The sequence below is a fragment of the Acanthochromis polyacanthus genome, chromosome 4, assembly GCF_021347895.1.
Source record: "Acanthochromis polyacanthus isolate Apoly-LR-REF ecotype Palm Island chromosome 4, KAUST_Apoly_ChrSc, whole genome shotgun sequence".
Taxonomy (NCBI): Eukaryota; Metazoa; Chordata; class Actinopteri; family Pomacentridae; genus Acanthochromis; species Acanthochromis polyacanthus.
The window spans coordinates 24,864,193-24,889,290 of NC_067116.1; the positions used below are offsets into that span (position 1 = coordinate 24,864,193).

The window sequence follows — 25,098 nt, forward strand, 5'->3', positions numbered from 1 at the left end:
CCAATAAATGTATTAAAAAATCTTAAGTGGATTGTTGAAAATGGCAGATTAAAAAGCAGTCAAAAACATAGATACAGTCAAGTGGCTTTATTTTTAAAATAACAATCTGAAAGCTGAGAAATGGTCACCACACCTCCTGTTTCTTATCCAATGTTTGAAGTTCTTTTGCTTTAGAGCTTTGTTGACATAGATCATCATTTTCTTACAACTAATATCATAGGTAAAATTTAATGCTTTATAGCGTTTTACTTCCCTATATGACAATCCTGTGCCTTGATTTTAAATCTGAGGATCAGGCTGTAAAAGATTACAAATCTTTTTGAAAATACAGCTTATTTTTCACAATTGTTAGTATTGATGTCTCACTGTAATATAAAAAAAATCGAAATAAAAAAATACATGTAGCTTAATGCCCTGAGATGATGAACATTTTCAAAACTAACTGCCCTGCAATGAGATGAAATTTTGAAACAAAGTGACTTCAATTTGTGATTATTTTGACCAATGTCTCTCCATTTTCTGTTGTAACTCCCAGTGATATCCTATCCAGTCTATGTATCCTGCATACTTGAATATAAAATGGTGTAAATACCACAAACTACCAATATTTTCCACTACTGAGTCAGAAAGTCTCCTGATTTTAACATCTGAAGTGATATATACCTTCTAAAAACTAAAAAAACTTGCTTCTACCTCTAATTAAACTGACACTTGACAAGAATTCTATATATACAGTTACTACTGGACAAAATTATATCATCATGTCATGTCTTTTTTTTTTGTTTTACAAAAACACACAGTTAATGAAATGGAAATCCATCCATGTCAACAATTTCTATCACATTTTGCACTGATGCCAATCATGTTGGAAACTGACCTCTAAAAAATTCTATTTTTTTTTTTTTTACAATACAAAAGTAAGTTTAGTGACTGCCAAGCTTCTTTTTTTTGTATCACTCTCCTAGTTTCTTTGGAAAATGTTTCTTAAGACATGATGGATGGATTATGTGTGATGTGACACCAGCAATCTGATTAAGCTGAAATACACTCAAGCTGGGCGCGAGATCAATTTGAAAAAGTAAGAAGCACAACCGTGCCTTAGGTGACCCAATGGGAAGAATGCTTTTGTTAAAATAATGCTTATTTCTTTTGACTTCTGAAAGTTCTGTGGTTGCCATTTTTGTGTCTAGATTTTAAATATTGAATTGTAAAGCCAAGCTCTATCACATTTGAAAAACTGTATATTGCTGAGAATTGAGAAATCAGAGTTCATTTGTAGTAGGAAGATAACTAAATGAGAGAGAACAGCTCAAGAGCTGTTGATGTTATAAATGTCACCCAACGTTTGACCAACAAAGGATTTCTTTGTGAAGTAGTGGTATTGTTCCCTCTGTGTGTTGGTGTTTTACTACTGTTCATACACCCCTCCAGTGGGTGTCTCTACTGTCTGATGTCTGCTGGTCTGAGCTGTCTTTCACCCTCAGCCAGGAAGATCTGCATGGCCCGGTACAGCAGGTGGATGCCAAGCTCCCGTTTCCTCTTCACCTGCCAGTTGGACACCAGGCCGTAGAAATCCCCTCGCTTCTGATTGGTGAGCATCTTCAGCCCTGGGACAATTGGGGAATTATGTTAGTTACTGACAAATGTAAGACTAATGTTGTGCTTGTGTGGAGCATAAGTGTTCAACAGAATTTGAAAAATGCTAAGCACTTCACAATCGTGTTGCTATTCTGTATTTTTGCTCATGTAATTGTTCCAGTGTAAGCGTTTTCAGTAAGTTTAGATGAAGTAAGAATTAAGTCGAGAGTTGGTGTTTTTTGGCTTCTACTTCCAACTATCACATCATGTTTAGGAGAAGGTGACAGGTGTAGTGTAAAAAAATGATTTTTTTTTTACAATTTACCATTCTGCTGAATAAAACTAGGACCTGATATTCATTTAGCTGTTACTTTAACACGTACTACCCACTACCATTGTTGCAGGCCAAGCACTTCCCCACAGCACCGGCATGTCCCAAAGGCAGCGGCCTCAGCAAGAAGGACAATACGCCTCAAAAACTCGACAAAGATCCCAAGGTATTGATGTGGTCTCTAAGCTCCCAAGATCCTAATCTGATCAAGTACCACAGAATGCACCAGAACAAGCCCCATCTACGTAGGCCCCACTGTCCAACCCAAACAACCCAGAGAATCAACTACTACACTCAACAAAAATATAAACGCAACAATTTTGTTTTTGCTCCCATTTTTTATGAGATGAACTCAAAGATCTAAAACTTTTTCCACATACACAATACCACCATTTCTCTCAAATACTGTTCACAAATCTGTCTAAATCTGTGATAGTGAGCACTTCTCCTTTGCTGAGATAATCCATCCCACCTCACAGGTGTGCCACATCAAGATGCTGATTAGACACCATGATTAGTGCACAGGTGTGCTTCAGACTGCCCACAATAAAAGGCCACTCTGAAAGGTGCAGTTTTATCACACAGCACAATGCCACAGATGTGGCAAGATTTGAGGGAGCGTGCAATTGGCATGCTGACAGCAGGAATGTCAACCACAGCTGTTGCTGGTGTATTGAATGTTCATTTCTCTACCATAAGCCGTCTCCAAAGGCGTTTCAGAGAATTTGGCAGTACATCCAACCAGCCTCACAACCGCAGACCACGTGTAACCACACCAGCCCAGGACCTCCACATCCAGCATGTTCACCTCCAAGATGGTCTGAGACCAGCCACTCAGACAGCTGCTGAAATAATCGGTTTGCATAACCAAAGAATTTCTGCACAAACTGTCAGAAACTGTCTCAGGGAAGCTCAACCGCATGCTTGTCGTCCTCATCGGGGTCTCGACCTGACTGCATTTGGTCGTCGTAACCGACTTGAGTGGGCAAATGCCCACATTCGATGGCGTCTGGCAATTTGGAGAGGTGTTCTCTTCACGGATGAATCCCGGTTTACACTGTTCAGGGCAGATGGCAGACAGCGTGTGTGGCGTCGTGTGGGTGAGCGGTTTTCTAATGTCAATGTTGTGGATGGAGTGGCCCATGGTGGCGGTGGGGTTATGGTATGGGCAGGCGTCTGTTATGGACGAAGAACACAGGTGCATTTTATTGATGGCATTTTGAATGCACAGAGATACCGTGATGAGATCCTGAGGCCCATTGTTGTGTCATACATCCAAGAACATCACCTCATGTTGCAGCAGGATAATGCACAGCCCCATGTTGCAAGGATCTGTACACAATTCTTGGAAGCTGAAAATGTCCCAGTTCTTGCATGGCCAGCATACTCACCGGACATGTCACCCATTGAGTATGTTTGGGATGCTCTGGATTGGCGTATACGACAGCGTGTACCAGTTCCCGCCAATATCCAGCAACTTCGCACAGCCATTGAAGAGGAGTGGACACCCCCCAGTAAAACAAAACTGCACCTTTCAGAGTGGCCTTTTATTGTGGGCAGTCTAAGGCACACCTGTGCACTAATCATGGTGTCTAATCAGCATCTTGATATGGCACACCTGTGAGGTGGATGGATTATCTCAGCAAAGGAGAAGTGCTCACTATCACAGATTTAGACAGATTTGTGAACAATATTTGAGAGAAATGGTGATATTGTGCATGTGGAAAAAGTTTTAGATCTTTGAGTTCATCTCATTACCTCCGCCAGGAGGATATGTAATCACCGGAGTTTGTTTGTTTGTTTGTCCGTCTGTGTGTGTGTGTGTGTTTGTCTGTTAACAGCATAACTCAAAAAGTCATGGACAGATTTTCACCAAATTTTTACAGGATGTCTGGAAGAGCACGAGTAAGAATCGATTAGATTTTGGAGGTGATCCGAATCACCGTCTGGATCCAGGAATGTTTTGCAGGTCGAAGGACAATTGAGATATGGCCGCCAGGCGGCCGCCGGCCATCTCTCAATTGTACAGACAGAGGTCGCTGCAACGATCCCGGGCGACGGCCGAATCCCCCGCGGCAGGTTCGGGCTTCCCGGGCGAGTCGGGACAGACGAAACGAAGCGGCGGCGACGCGTGCGGTACCGTCACACGCGCGCGCAACGGTACCGTCACGTGCGTGCGGCGGCGACGCGTGCGGTACCGTCACACGCGCGCGCAACGGTACCGTCACGTGCGTGCGGCGGCGCCGCGTGCGTCGCTGCAACGATCCCGGGCGACGGCCGAATCCCCCGCGGCCGCTTCGGGCTGGCCGGGCGAGTCGGGACCGACGAAACGAAGCGGTGGCGACGCGTACGGTACGGTCACACGCGCGCGCAACGGTACGTGCGTGCAGCGGCGCCACGTGCAAAACACTGTGCTGTTACACTGTGCATGCATGTTATGCTTTCTGCACAAACTGTTGAAACTCAATACAATCCGTCCATGACTTTTTGAGTTATGCTGTTAACAGACAGACGGACAGACAGATGGCCTGGCGGAGGTAGGCGGGTCATTCCATGAAATCGGTGCCTTTTGCGTCCCCAAGAAATAATCAGTCATAAAATTATGATAACAAATTAATATTTCATTTAAAAATATAACATTACCCTGTCTTCTCTCCTTAATATAACATCAAATTAAAGTCAGTGAAAAGTTATTTTAATTAATTTAAATTACTTTCATGCTGAAGAGGGTGAGGTTTTTGGCCTGTCCCTCACTGTTACTGTTGTATGTGTACAGGACTTTTCATTTGTAAAATGTAGGCAAAATGTTAAAATTTTTACATTTACATATAGTTGAAAGTATGATCTTATTGTAAAACAGTGTTTTTGGTAATAATAATATATATTAACCATTATAAATTACCAATTTATCGGCGTCCCCTAATTTCGTGTCAACCCTGTTACCCTAACTAAAAAACCCTATAAAAATAATGGTACATTCCAGATTTGACAGGATTTAAAGGAGGTTGCATCATCTCGGAACCAGGATGCTAACAGCTCATTGACAAGTAAGTTTCTCTCATCTCTGATTTGGTATTTTGAAGTTTTTTCAAGGTTTAACCAGGGGGGACAAGCATACAACGTCAATCCTGTTACCAGTTTTTAACATATAAACAATCAATTTTCTATTTTTCAAAATATAATCAATATCTACAAGTAATTATCTTTCAAAGTACATAGCTTGCACTTTAACTAGCATTTATTTTAGCTAGCTACAAGCAAATTAGTTTAAAATAGTCAACCCTGTTACTGTCAACCCTGTTACCTTTCCACAGTAACAGGATTTGACATAATTAACAAATATTAAATAACACAGCCTGAGATGGCACAATATAGTTTCCTGTCATTTTAGACCTTCTGTGATTCCTGGCTACTTAAAAAATAAAAATTAAATATAGTTTAAATTTTACATTTTCAAAGTTGAAAAGGCACCGGTTTCGTGGAATGACTCAGGCGCTCTCCGAGTGCTTTTCTCGTTAAAAATGGGAGCAAAAACAAAAGTGTTGCGTTTATATTTTTGTTGAGTGTATATGCCACATGACACACCCCAACACATCTTATGTTCATACCCCAACAGGTGAGAGCTGCTGTTGTGGCATATGTGGGAATTTAGGCAGATGGTGTTAATGTGCATATCTGATATCTGACAGGGTGATATAAGATCCTGATAAAATGTATACTGACAGTCAATAGAAACTTTGAGGTAGAAATGTACGCAGAATTCTACTTGTAGGGGGGTTGTAATTATTCATTGTGGATTTACTGATGATCTAGTGCCCTGGTAGTTGAGATAATGATGAGTTGTCATTTTGTCATGATTCATTGCACATGGGTTGGTCACTTTGCAAAAGTGAACCAAATACACACCAAGCAATACTCAGTGAGTATCTGCACAATTTGAGAATGGGTTTTGAAGGCCTATATGAAGGCCCAAAAAAGGCCACCATTGTTAGTCCAGTGAACAGCATCATGCCTCGTCTATCACGTGAACAACGTCTCCGGGCACTGGGTATGGTGGAGGCCGGTTTGAGCTACAGTGATGTAGACAGGCGTATGGGCTGTTCCCAACCCACAATCAGAAGCCTGGTCCAAAGCATGCGCCGATGGATTGCTGCCTGCATCGAAGCAAATGGAGGCCATACCCGGTATTGACTGTTGTGACTTTGTGTTTGGCAGGTGCCGTTTTGTTTTGTGAAATTCTTTATTTTGAAATCATTCTTGAAACTTTAGATTTTTGTTTCTGTATGCCAATATGCTAAACAAATGATTCATATGAAGAAAATCCAGTTTCGGGCTTCAAAATAAAAATTATGTTGAAAAATATGGTCTCAAAGTTTCTATTGACTGTCAGTGTAGATGAGGACTGGATATTTAAACAGGAGTTGTCCTGTGGATTTACATCACTGATACAACACTGATATCATCTGTGAAAAGTGCCACCTTCCTTGTACTCACCGATGGCCTCCACCATGCAGGCCTCTCTTGTGTAAGCTTCCACTGGAATAACATTCTGGAAACAATGCAGAGAGATGACGCCCTTCTCTGCTTTCCACACCTGAAGGATGTGCTGCACTTTGGGGCACAGCCTCTGTCAAAGACAATCAAAAGTTGGAGTTATATTCATGTTTAAAGTTAACTTTAACTTAATAAATTAGAACTGACCTGTGTATGCTGCCCTACCTTGCATGTTTTTTCCCCTTTGTAGTACTCTAAAGCCTCATACAGGTGACTGTAGGGGCGAGAGCGTTTTCCTTTGCCAACATAAAATATAGCACGAATGAAAGTCTGGAAACATTCATGTGGAGTCATGGTGTGACTCCGGAACGGGAGGTTTTGTGTCACTCTAAAAGAAACGAAAAACAAAACCTGTGTAATTACTTACTGAAGATGAAAGGTATTTAAATGTATTATTTGGGTGCGTTTAGTTCAGACTCAAATCAGCCAATGAACCGGTTCTGCCAGCACAGTTTTATTTCTGTTTACCTGATAAGTGATATAATAGAGGTTTATAGGGGTGTGTTGAAAACAAAAAATACTGAGACATTGCTCTCATTTCAGGAAATGTGTTACTTTCTCAGCTTTTTAATCCACTTGGTGATCGTAAGAATAATCTGACAACCCTTGCTAACATTGAACAATCTCAGGGAGCTCTTAAAGCGTTCACTGACAAATCAACATGACTTTAACATTACCATAATAACGTCATGCAAAATTATAAGATCATTATCTCGTCACATTTGGCAAATGTTGGAACAGGCGGTGACTACTTTTCTTGAAGACCTGACAAAACTGTGCAAAGGAGAGCAAAGCAAAACAAATCACAGTGAGAGAAAGAAGACCTTGGGTCCAGCAGCAGGTAGTTGAAGCTGGATTTGATGACGCCTTCCCTCCACTTCCTGTTCTGATCTGGTTGGTCAAACTGCTGACACAAAGCCTGCTCGTCATCCTGGCAACCAGGCAGCTCGAACGTCTGCAGTACCCGACGCAATTCTGGACTATATTCGAAATCTGGAGAAATGAAGTAGGGAAGAAAATGACATGCTGTGTCAGGGACAGTGAAGATAGGCTAAATGACAGTAAGTGTATCAATATGAATCATTTGTTTGGTGGTTCTAATCTAATCCACCCACAAAGTGACTCAATCATCCAAATGGTGGAGAGCTTCAATCCCAACTAATCACTTTAATTTTCCATTTTCATGCTTTTCCATAGGAGTGATTTTTTGGTCACGAAAGGCTACAACTTCACAAACATTCACTTTAATAGCAACACATTTACAAATTTATAATGAAAAAAAACATTTTTATTTTTTTATCTTCTCAAACACATGCACACTCTTACCTTAAAACTGCTCACAACCCAAACCACAAGTTTAGAAATACTAACATGACCAGTTCACAGCTGAAGCTAGCACAGTAATCAAGAAGTTGAAATAAAGTGCACAAGCATTACCTGTTTGCGGTTGGTCTGTCTGTTTCTGGCCAAGCTGTGATTTGCAGTTTGATTCCTGTAACAGGTGACGCAGCCTCCGAAGGTAGGTGGGCCTGGTGTGCCTGCTGATAGGACCCGGACTCTCTCCAAGCTCCACTAGCCTCAATCTCAGCTCCTTGTCAGTAATCCCACTGGTTTCTGGCAACAATCTGACCTCAGCATCATCACTTTCCTCTTTCTGTACCACAATCTGGGGTTTCTGGTTCTCTTTTCCTTTGCTCCCCTTCATACCAGTCTTCAAGGAACGCCAATCATAGAGGATGGTGTCCTCACTGCTTGTAGCACTCATGTTGGAGCTGAGTGAAGTGTCTGCTGTAGGCGGGACATGAGTCTCAATCAGTTTGTGTCCCTGCTCTGTGTCAGTGTAGAGGTACTCCACCGGTTCGTCCAGGTCCTGAATGAGTGGACGCCCTCCTGGGGTGTAAGACAGATTAGCCAGGCGCTGTGGCCTGTGGTGGCTTGACAGCCTGCTCATGCTGTACCTTGGGGTGCATCCGGTGCCTGGGGTGCAAGGAAGGTCAGAGTCTTCCCTGGACTTCCTCGGGGAGAAATAGCTGGAGCTGGATGAAGATGATGCACAGTCTGGCTGAGAGCTGCAGTCCTCAGTGATCCAGACGTCATCATTTTCTAAACGGTCTACCTTATCAGGGGCATCATTCACATTCCCTTTTTTATTTGTCTCATCTGCACTTGTCAGATCATCAGTCAGAAAGTCCCCACCTTCAGCAACATCCATGTTCTGTTTTTGCATAGCAAGAACGATCTCTGCGAAGTTTCTGTCATAAGCATCAACTGAATTATTTTGGTTTTTCTCTACTAAAACAGTGTCACACAAAGTCTCTGATTCAACAGCAGAGTCGGTTACACTCTTCGACAGGATGAGTGTGTCAGCTTGGCTACTGCTAACACTTGAGCTGGCTGCAAGAGTGCTGGACTGTGTATCCTGGCAATCAGCAGGCAGGGAGTCTCCTCCTGTGCTACTCCCTGCATAGGAAGGTGGATAGTAAGGTGCGTGTGGTGAGTTGCAGAAGTCTTCACTACTCTGAGACCTGGGTGTTTGGCGGCGTGCTCGAACTGGTGTGGGCAGGGTCTCTTCAAACAAAGAAGATGTGATGAAGAGGCTTTCAGGGGTTCTGCTTGTTCTCATTGAACAGCGACTTAATCTTGAGCGTGTCCTCCCTGTCACAAAAGGACTTGGGGTGAATGAAAGATCAGAGCTTTGTTCAAATACTTCATTTGCATAAGATCTGGTGTCTGTCACTGCCTTGGCAATGCCTCCTTTACTTGAAATGTCCGTAGTACCACTAAAAGCTTCTAATACATCATTGTTTGGGTGTTTTACTTCAGACAAAGTCAGTTTATCAACCATAGCAGGCAAAGACTCTGTTTTTTCATGTTTTAAATCTGGTTTGGGTTCTGTTTGAATGGCTGGAGGATTCACTTCTTGCCTTGTGAATTCAGAATCTGAAACTGTAAAAGTCTTAGTCCTTTTGTCAGACTCAGTCCCAGTAGAAACTTCTTCTACTGCTGGGAGTAAAAGATGTCTGGGGTGTCTGGAAAAATCCAGAGCACTGGTGTAATGGTCGCTTTCACAGCTACTATAATGACTGCTACTAGTCCCACTGCTACTGCTGCCAACACGAGACTGCGCTTGCTGTTCAGGTGTATTCACCTGAGCCTTTTTCACATTTTCTTCCTCCTCTTCATCATCACTCTCTTCCAAAGCACAGTGACTGAGGACTGTTTTCTCCAAGTCCTCGTCTGTGCTCTCACTGCTTTCTCTGCAGAAGACATAAACGTGATCCGGTGATGTGACATCAATGCCCTGTGTATGTAGAACAGTGGCCATGCGTTCTGAATCCAGGAATTCTGAGTACTCAGACATGTCAAAAGGCAAAGTGCTGGTGCACCGGCTGCCATCAGCAGTAGGACGCTGTCTAGGTGATTCAGGACTGAAAACTGGGAAATATTCATCGACATCTCTGAAGCTCACACTCTTCCGACTTTCTCGCCTGGAGGTAAAAGCTGGAGGAGCGTTTCGTCTGGAAGGAGAGATTATACCATCAGTTGTGGCAGCAAGTCCATTTGCTTTTGATGTAAGGAAGCCATCATCTGTACATAAATCATCCTCTTTAAGAATCGACATTCCAGCTGCAGGACCTACTGCAGACATCCGAGTGCTTGATAATATGGAGGGACCAGAAAGTCTGTTATATGATATTCCTCTGCAATCTGGTCTCCCATTAATGGTAGACAGGTTGAAAAATGATGAGCGCCTTGTGCTGCTCAATGGGGCTTCACCAAAATCACTTATCATTGACGAGTGGCAACTGAAGCTGTAGTCTGATTCAGGATAGCTGGACGTGTCTGTCTGGTCTGAATATAAAGCTGTGGAGAAAAAAAAAAGGGCTATAAATTACCACAGTTACTACAAAGGTGAGAAACTGTCACTGATAGCCAAATTCTGGAAGAATATAGCTGTAATCTTTCTGATTTAGTCTTTATACACTGACAGACAGTTTGAAAGATAATCCACCTTGTGTTTATTTTTTATTTGACAGGGAAAGTAGTCAATGTCACTGGCAATTGTAGTAAATCAGGTACTAATGGCAGGCACTGATAAAGTTTATTCTTGCTTTGGTTCCCCACATTATTTAACACATAAACAATATCCAAAATCAATAGTAGCTCAGTATTCTTTAAAATGCATTCAGCCTATATGTATGGTTGGGAACATTTCGAGGATTTAAAAAGTCATACAACATTTGTTTGTGATCAGTGTAATAATTGTGGAATTACTATGATGTGGAAATTTACAGGTGGACAGGTACAATATCATACATTTGACCTGGCAAATATTACTATAATATTAATGGAAATAATGGAAATTGTGCAAATTTGACAATCAAACTTTAAGGACTGCAGATTTTTTAAGTAATCGCCAACAAAACAGATCTTTCAAAGACATTATCTTACAGTATTGGAACTGAGGTAAGTCCTCCTGCTCCTCCTCTGTGTCCACCGATTTGGTCTGGTATTCCCGAAGAAGATGAGCACATTTTTGATTTTCCTGTTGCTCTGCAAGCTGCCCTGGTGTGTTTCCCTCCTGTATGAACAAAAAGATAACAGGAGTAAAGCAAACTGATAACCACATTCAACGTCAAATATTGCTAGATATCTTGTAACACCTCAAGTATTATCTAAGTGTCTGTATTGATTCAGCTGTAAAACTCAATAATCTCTGTTAACAGATTCATGTACAATGTTCATGTGCACATATCAGTATGTTTAACTATAAATTGCTACGCAGGAAATACGAAATCAATATAGAAAATTATTAATGTAGTTAAGAGTAATTCTTACGTTATCCTTCATGTTTGGGTTCGCTCCATTTATCAAGAGCAGCTTGAGATTCTGATAACATCCCCACAGTGCAGCAACATGAAGAGGAGTCAGGCCCTCTGACGACCTGGAAGAAATACAAGACAACATTAAACTATCATTATTAGTGGCTGCACGGTGTATATTACCCAAAATGTAGAGTCCGGCTAACTTTTACGTTGCACCTACTGTTCAACCAGCATAAGTAAACTGATTATGATTAAAATGGCATTTTCACATAAATATCTGTCATTTGAATTCCTCAGGTCAACATTGCTAATTACTCTCACATTTCACTGAGTTTATCACTGTACCTGATATTGGGGTCTGCTCCATGTTGCAGCAACATTTTCAAGCAGCGCGTGTTCTTCTCAGTTTCTTTGCCAACCGCCAAGTGTATCGCAGCTACCCCTTTACTACCCACCAGGTCAGGTTTTGCACCTTCAGAAAGAAGCAGCTGAACAAATCTGTAAAGGAATCAACATCAGTTACCTTCCGACACAAACTGTGCAAACAGACTGCTGAATTCCAATTAAGAGAATGACAAAATGACCAAATGAAAATGAACATAATGTAACAGTGAGATTACAGTGGTAACACTATTTATATAATCATTCTATGTGCACAAAACTATTATTTTCTGAGACAATCAGGCATCACTTTAACTAACTGCACATCTCCTGTATATATTGTATTATGAATTGGGTACCTGGTCAACTCGTGCGTATTCAAACTTGTGCATATGCAAACTTGTGCGTATGCAAAACCAATACATTACATCTCCGCAGCTACTATTAATGTACATAATAAAATAAAAATGCAATTTGTGTGTATGCAAACTTGTGCGTATGAAAACTAGTGACATACGCACGAGTTTGCATACGCACGAGTTGACCAGTATTCATGAATTGCTGCTGTATTTGTTATATCTGTGTTTAATGCTAAAAGACTGAACAGGAATATATATATATATATATATATATATTTATATACACACACACACACACACACACACACACACACTATACAGCGCCCTCCATAATTATTGGCACCCCTGTTTAAGATGTGTTAAAAACCTAAAATAAATTGCATTTTTATTGCAGAAGCATACTCTACACAAAATTGTTGAAAAATGTATTATAGGAGAAGATTAGGTGCTGTTTTGTTGGCAAAAGGGGATCGTACAAAGTATAAACATCAGTCGTGCTAACAATTGTGGCACACATGATTTCATGTAAAAGAATTATTTCCTAATGTGATTTTTCCCCACTGAATAAATGCACTTGAAACAAAGGTTGGATTTTCCTCTTTTTTCATTGTGGTCCTATATTATTTAGAAAAAAAAATTATTAGAAGCTAAAGAACACATCTTAACCAAGGGTGCCAATAATTATGGAGGGTGTTGTACTATACTGGACTATGGAACATTACAGGCTTCACCAAGTTGTTATAGCTCTAGTTTTGTTATAGCTGTTATAATCAAGTTTCTGACGGATTTTCAGTCTACTATCAGTTTTTAGAATGCATCAACGAATGAAAAAGATCTTTTAGTGTAAACTGTGCAGAGCACAAGCCAGTAATCTCTGCATGTAGCCCGAAATCACAATCAATATTTTACATGAATGGAATTTACAATCGGTAAAACAAACAACACCTTCTATCCAGAGAATGCTTGGTGTTTCATGTTAAACATGACCTTTGAGACGGACAACTCCGAAATGTTTAAGGAGTTAAAATATCTAGACCTGGTACATCTTTACCGACAGAAACTGCGCAAAACAAAGAGAAAGAGGGCCGAACATCACCTGGGTTCTCCATCGTTCACCGCTTTACACAGCTGACTTTCCAGCCTCCTCGTGTTTCGCTCCATGGCCATGCTTGCTTGTTTATAAGTTGTCTACATGTTAGTCATGCATTTAAAGAATTAGCTCATGGCTGCGTCAGCTACACATTATAACTTTTAGTCGATGCTAACGTTAGCTAACGGAGCTAACAGCAACTGAGAACTGCAAAAACCTAATCATTAAATGCACGTACTAAAATTCGTATTTCTATACAGTTAGCACATAATGAATTCTTAGAATACTTATTCTGCGCCCTAAATATTTAAGGTCGCAGTTTAATAAGCTAAAAAAAAAGCATTCACTAATGAAATGTTTATCCGCGAAAATCTACTTTTCGATGAAGCAGCGGGACTGTTTTGTTAAACTTCCCTCCAAGGAGAAAGAAGGCGGAAGTCCCGCCCGTCGGTGTTTCCAATTGGATGACTTCCTTCCAATCGGGGGACACGCACATTGAACATAAGGAGTACGTTTTCTGTTCTGTACTTAACCGAGACAATTTTTGTTTTACTTTTGTTGTCTCTTTGTACCATAGGTCAGTGAAAATGTGTAGTGTTCCCCAATCATTTAGAACACTAAATGAAGTGCAGCTCAAATCTCATATGTGCGAATTTTCTAGGTGCTTTGAAATACTATTTTATATGGTAAAATGACTTTCCCACAATGCAGTCTGTTCTATATTTTATTTGAATATTGTATTACATTATGTTTCAGGAACAACATACCCGCAAGTCCCATAAAACATAAATCAGTTAAATGTGGTAATTAAGAAAGAAAGAAAAAAAAAGTGACAATAATACTCTTGTACAACACACATTTTAGCCATGTGCAAATCTGAATGAAAAGTTGGTAAAGTACTATTTCAACAAGTTGGGGCAAGCGCTAGGATCTGGGACAATATTGTGCCAACAGTGCCTGGAAGAAATTACCAACAAAAAAAAAAAAAAAAAAAAAGCTTAAATGTAAAGGACTTAAAAGTTACAACATTTAACAACTTGTTTATAACTTGTATTATTGGGTCGAAATTCATTTTATATAAAATCAAGCATATGTTGGTATTTGAAAAATACCAGTAGGAAATTGCCAGTGTATTGAAACATTTTCAAAAATAATTACAACCATATATCTTTATATACACAAGCTAAATACAACTTCAGAGTCACTGCTCTATGCAATAATAACAACAATGTGTTTTCACAATAAGGTTACCTGAACAAGCACAAATTATGAAAAATAGCTGATGGTTGAATAGTTGTACAACTCTTACACTCACATATCACAGTGAAAAATAATTTATTTTTAAACCAAAATGTTTGATCATTCAGCTCAGACAGAGCAGAAGGCGAAGAGAAGCAGGCCCAGCAGAAGGAGCAGCAGGCTGGGGTGCATTGCTCCACCATGGTTGGGTGGAGGGAGTTTGCACTCCACGTAGGGCTCTATACAGCCAGCATAAGCCATGACATGTGCAATGTAGCTCTGCTCCTGAACTCCGTGGAAAAGGTGTGACATGGGACCTTTAGCAAAGATGGCTACGTCATCTGCGCCGTGGGTCTCTGAATCAAGAGGGACAGCAGCCTGCTGACGGTAGTCATCACCCGCTGAAGGAAAAAGGACAGAGGAGCATTGTGTTGGTTAAATCTGAGTTTTTGGCATATAGACACACAAAACTGCAAAACTACAGTTAAGGAGCTGAAAAAAACAACAAAGATGATTGACAATATGATGAAAACCAAAACAGTCAGACCGCAACAACTATATAATATTATAAGTTTTATAGGCACATAATGCATTTACTAAAGAGATTTTTTTATTATTATTCTGTTATTGCAGCATACTCTTAGTCGTCAGGCACAAGTTGGGAAGTCTTTAGAGTAAATTAAAAAAATAGATCAGAACAGCCACATTTAGTACGCCTTTGTTTCCGTGCAGTAGGTGTCCCATTACACCACCAGATGGAGCTATTTTATTACTTTGTCTTCCTCAGAAAGATTATAAGTGCACACTTACATGAAATTGATTCATTCACATCTGGGCGAGTTCCATTTTCTATCTGGTATCCTGGTCCATTACCATACAGAGCAGTGGTGTAGTGCTTGTTGTCCTCAGCCAGAGAACGTGCCACCCCTGTAAATCACAGGGCAAATTGATACCAGGGTGTTCAAACTTAGAGCATCAGATGTTATTCACTTTTTGTCTCAAAAATATCTCTCAGCTGAGTTTACCTCTTATCATTATCATAGCCGTTATTTCTAAAGTGTATTTTACCTGTAGCAGGGTTTCCTCGGGCAGCATATCCTCCGAAAGAAAACACATGGGAATGGTCAGCAGTGACTACAGTCAGAGTGTCCAGTTCACTGGTGAGTTCAGCTGCTTTCCCAATTGCCTTATCGAACTCTATAGCTTCATACATAGCACTTTTGGCCTTCCCTTCATGGTGAGCATGGTCAATTCTCCCCCTTAAAGTCCAAAAGAAAGTCAGTGACAATCAGCATCACTACTAAACCTCTAAAAGAGGATAAGTCTCATTTACAATGTAATGCAAAACTGACTATACCCCTGTGGAATTTAACAAAAATGTTAAATAATTTGAAAAGAAATAATCGAATCACCTTATATGGACTACATTGTTTTTAAGGTACAGTTTAAATTTTTAATCTCATGTGTAAATAAAATAAAGTTATAGAGACTACATTGAAAAGATGGGTCCCAAAGTCAAACCTTAAGGCAACAAAAGCTCAAACTTCTCTTCAAAAATACAGATGGATGTACTAAATAGAGTATTAATAATGAAGAATGTCCATACATTTGTTGCTGTTGGTTCTGAAATATGAAGATTTAATTACAGTTTAAATAGTTTATTCATATTCTATTTGCTCCATTTCTCATGAGCTTAGGTTGCAAAAAAAAAAAAAAAAAAAAAAATCACACTGCATGTAACGGACTTTTAATTTTAGAGATACTGGTTTGGAGTATGCTCTTTTTTTGTTTTGTTTTTGTATATATTACATATTAAACAGAACAATCACTGCATGTATTGAAATTTGACTATGCGGTGAGCAAAGAAATGATCATGCATTTCCAATATTCCTTCCTCTTTTCAGTCAACTTACAATGTGAGCATGACCAGGATCAGAGTTTATATTGTTAATGCTAATTGATTATACAGAAGTTTAGATGAAACGTTTGTCTTTGATTTGACATTTAATGGACTGTTTGTAAAAGAGTTTATACTTATCTTCCACAAAGAGGTAAAATCCCTTAGGGTTCTTGCTGAGAATCTTAATTGCTTTCTCTGTCATCTCTGCAAGGGAGGGATCCATAGACGGGTTGCGTTCCAACTCGTAGCGGCAATCTCCTGGCTCAAACAGACCTAAATACAGAGAAGATTTACAGCCCTCAGTTTTCACATCTAACTAATGCCAATATGAAAAATGTGTGAAGTTTTTTGTGAAAGAATGGTGTCTTATTGCTTAAACCTGCATTTTAAAATAATCTAAGCATTTTATCCTGTTAAACAAGGCCCAGGTGGCATTTCAGTTGGTCATTTAGGCACAGACTTGGAGGTTTTACTGACAAATGATTGTAGCAGAACCTTACTCAGTTACCAAGAGGTGTCACTTCTCTCTGTATGTAGGTATAGATATACAGTCGACCAGTGTATAGCTATACAACATCAAATATGCTAAACTCTAGACCATGTTTAAGTATTCACTTCTATATGAGGTCATGGTAATTGAACAGTTCTTCGTACCCATGAGGAAGTCTGTTGTCGCAGGATTGACAGCATCAAATTCAGCCTTTTTCCAAACATATTTAACATTCTGTTGGACAAGAACAATGGCAAATGCACAGGCAAAGTTAGAAAGAATCTATGTATAGATGCACAAAGCTAAAGAGACAGCACAATTTCTATACTTATTCAAATCAATCTGTACACTTGTATGACATGCCATTTACCTCTTTGTTTTTTGTCCATTCCAAAACAAGGTTTTGTCCATCATCTCGGTTTCCCATCTCCGTTGGATACTCTGGGTCTTGCATGGTTTTGGGAAACATATACTTACGACCTCCGCCAAGGATGACCTGCATTTAGAGGTTTGAGAAGAGTTTCTATATGTTTACACTCCAGTATCCAGTGTGATTTCTCTACTATTCATCTTAGTATCGAAATGTGCCTCTAAGTGTGTGTGAAACATTTATCTCTCAAAGAAATCTACAGAATGAGTTGTTTTTTTTTGTTTTTTTTAGCAGATTAAGCTGAGAAATAACTTAAGAGATTCTCTGTCTTCCAGATTCTAGGAAAACTGTTTGGTGTTGAAGACCTTTCACACCTTCTCCAAGATGCTTTATCATGTTTCCTACCTAAAGAGACTGAGCCTAGGGTGCTCTGATTTGGTTTTATATTTTTTAGTTACAGAAATACATTGAGCCTTACATCTATCTCTATGTTGTGAATCAGCTGGTAGGCAATGTCACGGCAGCCATCCTGGACAGCCTCAGCGGGGAGGTCAGAGTCAGCGTACCAGCCTCGATCGGCAGAGTGAGCGTAGTTTCCAGCTGGGGAGGCGTGCTGCACTCGAGTTGACGTCACAATTCCAACTGATTTCCCTAAAAACACAAGACTCTTGCCATTCATAGAATCAAGATTTTCTAGTGCTTGATTAAGCTCTCAGAGGTTCACAAGAGTCAACAAGACTTTGGTTGAAGGTGTAAAACAAATTTACATAGATACATACCCTTGATGTTAAATATTAAAGAACTTTTATCCAGTTAGGATGATGAATAGCTAAATGTAAAAAAGTAGCACACATAGAGCTTCAGGAAAAAAAAAAACAGACTTATCTCATGGTGCATCTTTATGGATGGCAAGGACAAAAAGCAGATTAAATGCTACAATTCTGCCTGAAGTTACAGTTTCTGTGATCTACAGTCTATATAAGATCTACATATTGAACAGTTTCAGAGGAAGCTTACAAAGCTGAAGTCATCGCTTAGTCCAGCAGGTGCCATTGTGTTTAGTGTTGAGATCCAGTACTTCTCTCTCTAAGATAGTAATTTTGATAGATTGCTCCCTCTGGCCAATGAAATGCAGACTGACTGAAGAGCCAAGTTTGGCTTCATGGCAATGTTTGTCCACAGTATATGTCCATGTTCTCTGTGCAAATAGCTGTTTTATGGTTCCAATGTTTGTGTGATATCCTTTTTCAGTCAAAGAGGCATTTAAGAATATAATTTACTGATGTTGTGTGACAATTTGCAAGTCATTGGATGGGGAAACTTCTCAGCAGTGTGAAAAAAGCTTACAATGAGTGCATCCTCCACATTTCAAGAGTCCTTTTAAATGAAGTCAATTTTATCTGCTGTAATGAAAATATTTTAGCCTTAAGCATTTCAGATCTTTAAGACTTATCTTCTTTGTCTACTATCTGATCATTTCTTGCACAGAATCTTAATTCCATCACATGTGCATTGTACTAAAATAGCTCCAGTTCTGAGGAATTTCTAGTCACAAGATTAAGTCCCAAGTAGAATTTTTCTGACATGGCCAGAATAAATTGGTGCAATTGAAGTGAGTCAGCTTTGCCCTGAAGCTGTTTGTGTGCTACCTTCTTATCTCTGGGTACTCAGTGTTGAACTTACATAACTTTGATTTACAGTGGATACGGAAAGTATCCAGACCCCTTGAAATGTTTCACTCTCTGTGTCATTGCAGCCATTTGCCAAAATCAAAAAAGTTCATTTTATTTCTCATTAATGTACACTCAGCACCCTATCTTGACAGGAAAAAAACAGAAATGTAGATTTTTTTTGCAAATTTATTAAAAAAGAAAAACTGAAATATCACATGGTCATAAGTATTCAGACCCTGTGCTCAGTATTGAGTAGAAGCACCCTTTTCAGCTAGTACAGCCATGAGTCTTCTTGGGAATGACACAACAAGGTTTTCACACCTGGATTTGGGGATCCTCTGCCATTCTTCCTTGCAGATCCTCTCCAGTTCTGTCAGGTTGGATGGTGAACGTTGGTGGACAGCCATTTTGAGGTCTCTCCAGAGATGCTCAGTTGGGTTTAGGTCAGGGCTCTGGCTGGGTAAGGTCTTATATAGACCATGTGATATTTCAGTTTTTCTTTTTTAATAAATTTGCAAAAATTTCTGCATTTCTGTTTTTTCTGTCAAGATAGGGTGCTGAGTGTACATTAATGAGAAATAAAATGAACTTTTTTGATTTTGGCAAATGGCTGCAATGACACAGAGAGTGAAAAATTTCAAGGGGTCTGAATACTTCCTGTACCCACTGTATATGATGAAATATTCAGTCTCAAACCAGCTTGTGAAACCTTTGACCATGTTTCATGTCATACATGTACTGTAAACAACTGTCTCAATCTGTTTCAGAAGGTTTGAAATATGTCACCTACCTGCTTTCTTGGCACGGTTCAGAATAGATGTGACTTCATTCCCAAAGGTGGCACTACAGTTTCCCCTTGGGGTGGCAGCGGTGACACCCAGGGTGCCAGAGTTGGCTTTCACACCACATAAGTATGCTGTTGCTGTGCCAGCGCTGTCTGGCGTCTGCTCGTCCACGTTGTACGTCTGCAAGAACCAAATACAGTTGCACACGTTTCATCAAGATGCATTTTCTCAAGTGCTGGGCAAGTATTCTTCTGTATTGTGGCTCAGAATGACAGCCAAATGTAGCGACATTCTTCATCAGCATATACCCAAAACTCTCACAAGCATTGTAATCTTGAGGGTATCAAAAATACATAGTTCAGCATTAGGTCAAGGTCAAGGTCAAGGTCAAGGTCAAAGGTTCTTTATTGTCATATCATTCCACATTTGCGCATGAAACAATACGAAATTGGACCCTGGTCCTGGTTTCAGCCATAAGACAATATGAAAACACTTTCATAAAAGACAATATAAGTATAAAGAGACACACTAATATATACAGACTTACAACATAAATATATGTGCAGTGAACCATCAGTTAGTGCAATATTTAGTAGAGTTCAATGTAGTTGTTGCACAAATACTTTTGAATTGAGCAGGAAAGCAGATTCAAAATCTGTGTTGTATTTTTTGGAGCAGCAATTAACTCTGTAACCTCTAGCTCTAACATGAGCTAAATTATTTTATTTGTCCAAACTGGTCCTGTCTATTTGTGGTCACCATAATGCACCCAGCTAATTATAGGGCAATATCACATTATCACACATTAGAACACTGTGTTCATTTCAGAAATCATTGACATTTTATGAATTCTACAGAAACTGCTGTAACCTGTGTTACAAGCCAAGTACAAAGTCAAATCAAAGATAAACTGATAGCAGACTATTTTTGGTTGCTATCTGATAATTATTATGACCAAAAATTAAACCTTGTGAATATCATATTTAAAAATCTAAACAGCCATCTCTTTGCTTTGCAAAGCATGTAAGTATATTCTCAGGGTTTTTAGTGTGGAGGTCTAATCAAATTGCTCCATGTCACTTTGTGCCAGTTTTACTCCAATTAACCTCCAAAATATAAACTGCCCAACCTATAGTAATATTTTGGATTGTGACACTGTGACACATAGTGTTGGCAGGATTATAAAGTTTATATGCACAATAAAACTATGCAGAGAATAATTGACAACCATAAAAGCGTGTGTGCAATGCGTTCACAGTTAAAAGCATCTTTCTACTAATCAGCCTGAATGTGTGGATCAGAGTGTTCTGACCTTTGAGAGTGCCAAGTGGGGGAAGGTATCCATAACCAGACTAGTCTCTTCTCCAGTATGTCCTGCCAACTGGCCTTTGAGGATCCGGGCAGAAGTCACTGTTGGTACCCCCATACCTGAAAGCAGGTGGAAACACGCCTGAGAAGATAATATCAGCCAGAGAAATACAGGGCTGCCATTGTTCTTTGTGAAACTCACGAGGCTCAGCTGATGTGAGAGTCTGAAGGACAGCAAAAGACATCCTAGTTATTTACAGTCACAAATGGAGAATATGCAAATGCAAACATAGCATTTTTCAATTTTATTCTCCCTTCAGACTTTATTATATTCACTGCAAAAAAAATAACAGACTCTGTAAAGCATACACAAATATGTATAAGGAACCACATGTAAAATTTCATTGTGGTCTTCAGTTTGCTTAAACACCGAATCACTAAAAATTGCTTATGTTAAAGGTAAAATATGTAATTCCTCCATTCTAATGTATTGCCACAGGATCATTAACTACAATAGCTTTGAAATTTAGCATGTCATTTATGAGACTGTTAAAAATTACTGATCAATCCCAATCACTGATAAAAATCTTTCTTGTGCTTCGGTCAGCAAGTGTTCAGGTAGGAGTGGAGGCTGCTGTAACCATAAATCTATAATGAATCAATAAATTTGTTATTTGTACTGTGGAGTTTCTCTTGGATCATGAAATGCAGGAAGTGAACAGGAATATCTAATCATTTGTGTGTGTGACGTCTGTGGTCAAGGCTGAGGTTTAGATATATCAGAGCATTTCTGCTTATCTAGTTCCTTTACTCTGGACAGGACAACGTAACTTCTTGTGTTTTGCAATAACTATAGTGGGAAACTGTTTTATGTTTAGTTAAAAACAAAAGAACAGCTTTTAATCAAACTTTAGGTTAAAAATATGAACACTGATGGATGTTCTGAAGTATTTCTGAAACTTCAGTCATGGATGATGGCCTTTTTAGGTGTTCAGATCATTTAAGGATACGCCAGGAAATGGCTACACATGCAGTGCAGACTGTGGTTGAGTCTCAGTTCTTTTTGTTATGCTTGGTTTCCAAGCAGGTGATCACATGTCAGCGTCGGTCTCCCTTAACTCTTAAACCCATTATTTTCAGGGTGAAGCTGTGGATTTGGTTTAGAGTGCAGCCTCATTCTTTCTCAGTGACCATAATGATGGTGAGACTCGCACTTTCAAGCTCCATTGACCTCTTTTCACCTGAATAAATGATCTGAAGTAGAAGGGGAAATACTTGACAATTCAAAGAAACTGTATAAATGGTTGGAAAGTTCCTTTTTCAGACTGACCGTCCCCCAGGAAGAGGATAATGTTCTTGGCTTGGTGCACATTAGGTTGGAGATTCAGGGCAGTGTAAAGGGCGTCCTTCCCTTTGATGTTCCAGTAGTCAGCATGGAGCTCTTCTTCTGTAAGCACGACAAAAGACAGTATTATGGTGCCAGTCGCCACCAGAAGTGGTCTAGGTGATGCTTTTATTTTGAATGAATGAAGGTGAAAAATCATCAATTGTTGCATCACTGACATTAAATGCAAAATTAATTTGAAAGTAAATTGTGTTACTCCCATGATAGTGGGATAAAGATTCATCTTGTACGGCAACAAAACAAGTGACAAAAAACTATAACAAACGAGTAGTTGATTTTATGACCTTGAACAATGAACAAGTTGTATCCACATTTTTTATATGTTAAAATGTCATGTCAAAGAAATGTCAAAGAAGATGCATCAGTCAAGAATTTCCCACTTCTAACCCGGTCCAGCAATGACGTCTTATATTGATGGCTAGCATTGCTAATATAATTAGTTTAAGGATAGCTAATAATTGACAGACTCTGTCAATTTATTCCAAAATGAGGATTTGCAAACTTCATGCAGCTGCTTTGGTAAACATGGCACTTGTGGCTAAAATGTTCTCAAGTGATCTCAAGTTGAAATGAGAAACAAAATGCTTCTATAGCTGACAGCAGCGACTGAAGGAATATTACGACATCACCTACGTAAGTTAAACCTATCTGATTCCATCTATAAGAGATAGTGCTAAATACCTTAATACTTTATACTACTTAATATTCAGGCAACAATTGCAATATCAAGGGCTGCAGTAGTGACAGTGAGGGTCTGAAACACATGGGTAAAAATAAATTAGTGGATATTACTAGTAGACATATTTTACTTTAGCTTCAAAGAGTTTGCTTAATTTTCTCTTTGATTGATCATTAAAATGCTAATGAAAATAATAAAAGCATTGCTGGGGGATTAATAGTATTTTCATGTCACCGTATACGTTTTGCTCTTACTCAGCTTGAAAGCTGATGAGATCATACGTGCAACTAAGTGTCTGTCACTGTCTCTGTGATATCCTTGAACACAAGTTGTCATCTGAAAGCAATATCCTTGGTTACTGTGAATACCGAACAGCATCGATACGTAACAGGTCCTTACCTTGAACACACAAAGTCCACTGCACTGAAATGAAAATCAGACATCCAGTGAAGATGAAGTTATGTTTGCTGGCCATAGTGTTGACTATCAGCATGTGTACAAAGAATTGGAGTGATTGTCACACATCGAGGTCCCTTTATACCTGCAGCCAAGGAGCAAAGGGCACATGGAGGAGCTTGACAGGGTAACACACGCACACATGCACACACGCACACACGCACACACGCACACATGCACACATTTGCATTTTAAAAATATACAAGTCACTGTTATAAGCAAATATAGAAATGAGATTAATAAGGCGGCATATGACAGGATTTTATGGACTTCTCTGTGTTATATAGTGCCTCACACGATAACATTAAAGAGTAGATGGCAGGTTTGCTGCAAATATTTCAAGGGATTTCTCAGCTGTTAGCCTCACAACTGGTTTAACTGTATGTTTCCACTAAAGCTTCAGCACTCAGATGAAGATCTTTTGGGCAACAATATATTTCTTTTCCAAACCAGTTTTAACCTGATTTATTTTCCTCTTGAAATCTCAGCCATAATTTAGCTTCGATATGTTTGTTCTTGGTACACTTGGAAGGAAGTGATGCACCCTTTGTTTTAAAGTACAAGTCTGACAGCACAATAAATGATCACAGATGCAGAAAAATTGGACTGAGGCTTATCAATTATTAATCTAATGACTCTGTTATCTGCTTTTTATTTCTGTATTTATTAGGTCCAGATTAGCTGAAGCGGCAACATAGCTGTAATAAAGAGCACTTTCTGGTGAATGTTTACCATCAGGAGCTTTAGTCACTGTTGTCCCAAAGCCACCATACATCATCACAGAATGGTAATGATGATGTCAGTACAGTATTGCAGTGCTGAAGATCTCTATAGGTCATATGTGAGTAGATCAAAATGTCATTTTTTTTAGCAGTGAGGTTTAAAAACTCAGCACTCTAACATTGACTGACCTTGTGGTTCAGAGGTCACTTAATTACTCTGCCAAGGAATGCAGCAGAGTAATTACGACAATCATGAACGTTTGTCTGTCTGTGTGCAACATTACTCAAAAATGGACAGATGGATTTGGATGAAATTTTCAGGAAAGGTCAAACATGATACAAGGGCCATCTGACTAGATTTTGGAAGTGATGCAGCTTATAATGTGGGTCCACAGATTTGTTAAAGATTTACGTATCATTGCAAGATAGGGGCAAGGCGTCACCATACTATGATAACAAATGAACACTACATCTGCCGCCTGCTGACAATTACATGATTGCGATCCTACTAAAAATCCACCGTTGCGGATTTATTTGGACTTATCCAAGTCAAAATCATACAACGCCTCAGCAGCCTTGGCAGAGTACTCTGAGTGCCTTTTTTGTTGTTTGTAATTGACATTTAGATATATTACAGCAAAAGATAACAATAATAGTAAAAAAGAGTTGTGAAAGACTCAGTGGAGTAAACTCAACCATTGTCAAAGTAACATTTATCAGGTAAAAGTAAAGTATAAGAAAATAAGCCTGATATTTCAGATTCTATTGCCAGCTTTCTACTACTCGGAGGGTTTTCTGATCCTTGTGTAAGCTGTGTTACGGAGTTCAGTGAAGTGATTAACTGATGTAAATTCACTTTTCCTTACTTTATGTCTGCACTATGATTTTTATTCCTTCTATTTTTACATATTGTTTTGAAGGCATCCACCATTACCTGATTCCTTTGTGCTGT

General features: G+C 39.4%; 2 protein-coding genes across 2 annotated transcripts; both read right to left on the reverse strand.

The window, feature by feature from the left end:
- Nucleotides 1-72: 72 nt before the first annotated feature.
- Nucleotides 73-13,506, reverse strand: ankle1 (ankyrin repeat and LEM domain containing 1). The gene is made up of 9 exons (XM_051947420.1): nucleotides 13,126-13,506; nucleotides 11,635-11,787; nucleotides 11,303-11,408; nucleotides 10,916-11,045; nucleotides 7,901-10,327; nucleotides 7,288-7,456; nucleotides 6,629-6,791; nucleotides 6,404-6,536; nucleotides 73-1,607 (listed from the first exon to the last, which is right to left on the reverse strand). The coding sequence occupies exons 1-9, from the start codon at nucleotides 13,194-13,196 to the stop codon at nucleotides 1,441-1,443; spliced, it is 3,519 nt and encodes a 1,172-aa protein (XP_051803380.1). The 5' UTR covers nucleotides 13,197-13,506; the 3' UTR covers nucleotides 73-1,440.
- Nucleotides 13,507-14,405: 899 nt separating this feature from the next.
- LOC110950707 (intestinal-type alkaline phosphatase-like) lies at nucleotides 14,406-23,449 on the reverse strand. The gene is made up of 11 exons (XM_051947400.1): nucleotides 23,368-23,449; nucleotides 22,215-22,331; nucleotides 20,889-21,004; nucleotides 19,582-19,756; nucleotides 17,597-17,769; nucleotides 17,119-17,244; nucleotides 16,913-16,982; nucleotides 16,393-16,531; nucleotides 15,427-15,617; nucleotides 15,169-15,285; nucleotides 14,406-14,759 (listed from the first exon to the last, which is right to left on the reverse strand). The coding sequence occupies exons 1-11, from the start codon at nucleotides 23,441-23,443 to the stop codon at nucleotides 14,488-14,490; spliced, it is 1,572 nt and encodes a 523-aa protein (XP_051803360.1). The 5' UTR covers nucleotides 23,444-23,449; the 3' UTR covers nucleotides 14,406-14,487.
- Nucleotides 23,450-25,098: the final 1,649 nt, after the last annotated feature.

What these genes read in the sequence shown, in the direction of transcription:
- ankle1 (XM_051947420.1), bottom strand. Translation starts at nt 13,196, where the DNA reads ATGGCCATGGAGCGAAACACGAGGAGGCTGGAAAGTCAGCTGTGTAAA. An exon ending in ACCCAAACATGAAGGATAAC is followed by an intron (nt 11,046 to 11,302) that starts GTAAGAATTACT and finishes TTGTTCATACAG; the next exon opens with GAGGGAAACACACCAGGGCA. An exon ending in CTGCATGGTGGAGGCCATCG is followed by an intron (nt 1,608 to 6,403) that starts GTGAGTACAAGG and finishes CAATTGTCCCAG; the next exon opens with GGCTGAAGATGCTCACCAAT.
- LOC110950707 (XM_051947400.1), bottom strand. Translation starts at nt 23,443, where the DNA reads ATGGCCAGCAAACATAACTTCATCTTCACTGGATGTCTGATTTTCATT. An exon ending in TTCACAACATAGAGATAGAT is followed by an intron (nt 17,245 to 17,596) that starts GTAAGGCTCAAT and finishes CTCTAAATGCAG; the next exon opens with GTCATCCTTGGCGGAGGTCG. An exon ending in CCGAGGAAACCCTGCTACAG is followed by an intron (nt 15,286 to 15,426) that starts GTAAAATACACT and finishes TGTGATTTACAG; the next exon opens with GGGTGGCACGTTCTCTGGCT.